The following is a 2,920-nucleotide window of genomic DNA, read 5'->3' as shown; positions in this document are numbered from 1 at the left end:
GCTCGTTCTAACACGCCCCCACATATCTACCTCACTATGTGGAAATATTTGCATAATGCGGCCCAAATGTGCACGCAAAGAAAGAAGGCGTGGTTTCAGGAACAGCAGTAGTGTTGATGCAGCCATGTCAGTGCGAAAGACAGATTTCAGCTGTCTTAACCGCGGCTTGTGTACTGCATCATCACTGTGTCTGTGACGCGACTCTGTTGCCCTTTCGGGCTTGAACTGATGGTAAAACTAACGACATTATTAACTGTCTTGATATTTACTTTGAAAGCTGAAGCGATTGTGGTAAGGGGCGTTACATTTCTGACGCGTGCTTGTGGTTTTTCGGCCAATCACAATGCACTGGGTTAGCTGGCCAATCAGAGCAGACTGCGCTTGTCACAGGAGGGGACTTTGTAGAAAACGAAGCTTTTGAGAGAGGCAGGGCATAGAGCACCTACAATAATGTACAGTATTTGAAAAATAATGTGTTTTTTGAACATTAAAGCATGTCAACATATTCTGTTACACCAAATACACAAAATAATGATCTTTAAAATAGCATCATATGACCCCTTTAAGATACATATGTAAGGGAGAAGGCCATGTGACACAAAAGATACTGAATGGAGGTTCAGAACTTTCAGAAGGTTCAGAAATTGAAGTCTGGAGCATTTTTATATTTTGTTTAAAACAAACAATCCAAAAGCTCTCATCATGAGCAGAATAAAAAATGTATGTTGTCCTTCCTTGCTACAAATAATTTCCCCAATTTTAACAATTACGTGTTTATTTTAAAATGCTCTTAACATACTGATTAATAATGCTAAATGTGGATGAAGAAAATATCCTGTCACAAACCTGGTTTGAAGGGTCAGAGTCATATAGGTAAAAATAACTATATTTGCAGCATTGTTGTTTTCTGCAGTGTTTTAGCAAAAGTATCAATCTATTTTGCTGCTCACCGTGTTCCTGCTAGTGTACACTCTTAAAAATAAAGGTTCCAAAAGGGTTTTCACAGAGATGCCATAGAAGAACCAGTTTTGGTTCCCCCCCCCCAAGAACCTCTCAGTGAACAGTTCTTAAAAGAACCATTTTTTTTCTGAGTGTGAATAATAATTGAATAATCTAAAGAACCCTTTTCCACTGTAAAGAACCTTTTGTGGAATGAAAAGGTTCCGTGGATGGTAAAGATTCTTTGTTAAACCATTGATACCAATAAAGAACCTTTATTTGTAGTCAAAATAACCACATCATCTGTAGCTCTTATAGTGATTTACGTCTCTGAAAAGGGTTTGAATGAAGCATGTTTGGTTCTAAATAAAGATATACAGTAACGCTGAAAGATCATCATAAACGACCTGAGCGTTGTGGTGTGTACAGATCCGTTGTTTTGACATCCTGCTCACTTTAAACTGCGGAAACGGTAAAACTGTAACTGTGAAATAGTGCTGCCATTGACATTCTGAACCAGAACGCGGACCGCCATTTGAGGACCCCTGCTTTAGATGATTAAAATGTTCAGCACACTAAGAAAAAATGGTTCTTTTGAGAACTGATCACTGAAAAAACTAAGTATTTTTGAGGAACTTCTTCTATGGCATCACTGTGAAAAACCACCTTTTTGGAACTTTAAAGAACATTTTATGGAATTAAAAGGTTCCATGAATTTAAATGTTCTTCATGAAACCGTCAATGCCAATAAATAACCTTTATAAGAGTATAGTACAAAGCAATTCATCCTCGAAGTTTAAAAATGTCATAGGACAGTAAGTGCTTGGACGTTTCTGGACTCAGCTGCTCAGAGGAAGCTCTTCTATGATCACGCGGGAAACAGAATTCCAGCCGGTGGAAGCGTCTCCGTGCGGATAGTCGCCGCAGGTTCCCACCCAGATCGCAACATCCACCAGGCCTTTCCGCACTCCTTCACATAAACCTTCAACTGAAACAAACAGACGGCGTGTCAGTCTGACCATTTCTCACTGTGTCCATCTGATAACTCTGCTCTGGTTCTCAGATGACCATCTCAAGGCTTCAGGTAAAAAACCATTCGAAAAACAGAGATAAACAGACATGCTTTATTGCACCCTGAGGGGGAATGAGAAATTCAGAGACACCCTTATCTGCTGTAATTAATCCACACCGAACTATTTGCAGTGTTTAGAGCGGAGAGCTTTTCAAATACTTGCTCTGTAGCACAAGAGCCATAAAAGGCTTTCATTGAGTGTTTTATTTATCATGCATCACTGTTAATGGACCACCGGCTTGAACTTTATATTACAGGTCAGTACTGAGGGAAAAACAGCATGGGTCATTCTACACAAGCCTGCCTTTAGTGCTCCTCATTAACATATGTATGGCATAATGGGCAAACCGACTGTCATTATCGCAAAATAAACCTAAACTCCAAATATCCTGTGTCATCCTGAAAGGCGTAATTCTGCAAAATGATCAGATGCTTATTATTATACATGTTTAAAATATTTTACAAATTTATAAAAAAAACTTTGCTGAAATAGAAAATATATTTTAAAATTATTCATTTATAATGATTGAATAATTAATATTATTTTAATAATAATATAATATGAATATTCAGGTGAAGCATATATATAATTCATTTTTTATACTGAATATTTAAGAACTTTGTAGTTGTTTAAAAATTAATATAAATAATATTCAATAAACTATATGGATGGATTTATTTATTTTTTCTTATTTTTTATATTATTATAATTTTATATTTTGTATAATTGTATATAATTATATTATCATAATTTTAAATACTGAATATTAAATATATATAACATAATTGTTATAATTTGTATTTTATTTACATATTAATTATTAATATAAATATTAATATATATATATATATATTTTTATAATTATAAAATATGTTATATAATAATGTTCATTGCTGTGTGATGTGTCC

The 2,920-nt window shown here is 35.0% G+C and overlaps 1 protein-coding gene across 1 annotated transcript in view; it reads right to left on the bottom strand.

Annotated features, from left to right (window-relative positions):
* LOC107756879 (collagen triple helix repeat-containing protein 1-like) overlaps positions 1 to 1,961 on the bottom strand; it is a 6,095-nt gene extending 4,134 nt beyond the window's left edge. The window contains exon 1 of the mRNA XM_016574198.1: positions 1,812 to 1,961. Within this exon, the coding sequence (XP_016429684.1) occupies positions 1,812 to 1,961 (150 nt within the window). The remainder of the gene's footprint in view (positions 1 to 1,811) is intronic.
* Positions 1,962 to 2,920: the final 959 nt, after the last annotated feature.

This window comes from Sinocyclocheilus rhinocerous, unplaced genomic scaffold, assembly GCF_001515625.1.
Source record: "Sinocyclocheilus rhinocerous isolate Xijiao unplaced genomic scaffold, SAMN03320098_v1.1 scaffold1735, whole genome shotgun sequence".
In the NCBI taxonomy this organism is placed as follows: Eukaryota; Metazoa; Chordata; class Actinopteri; order Cypriniformes; family Cyprinidae; genus Sinocyclocheilus; species Sinocyclocheilus rhinocerous.
This window is presented reverse-complemented; position numbering and strand designations above follow the sequence as displayed.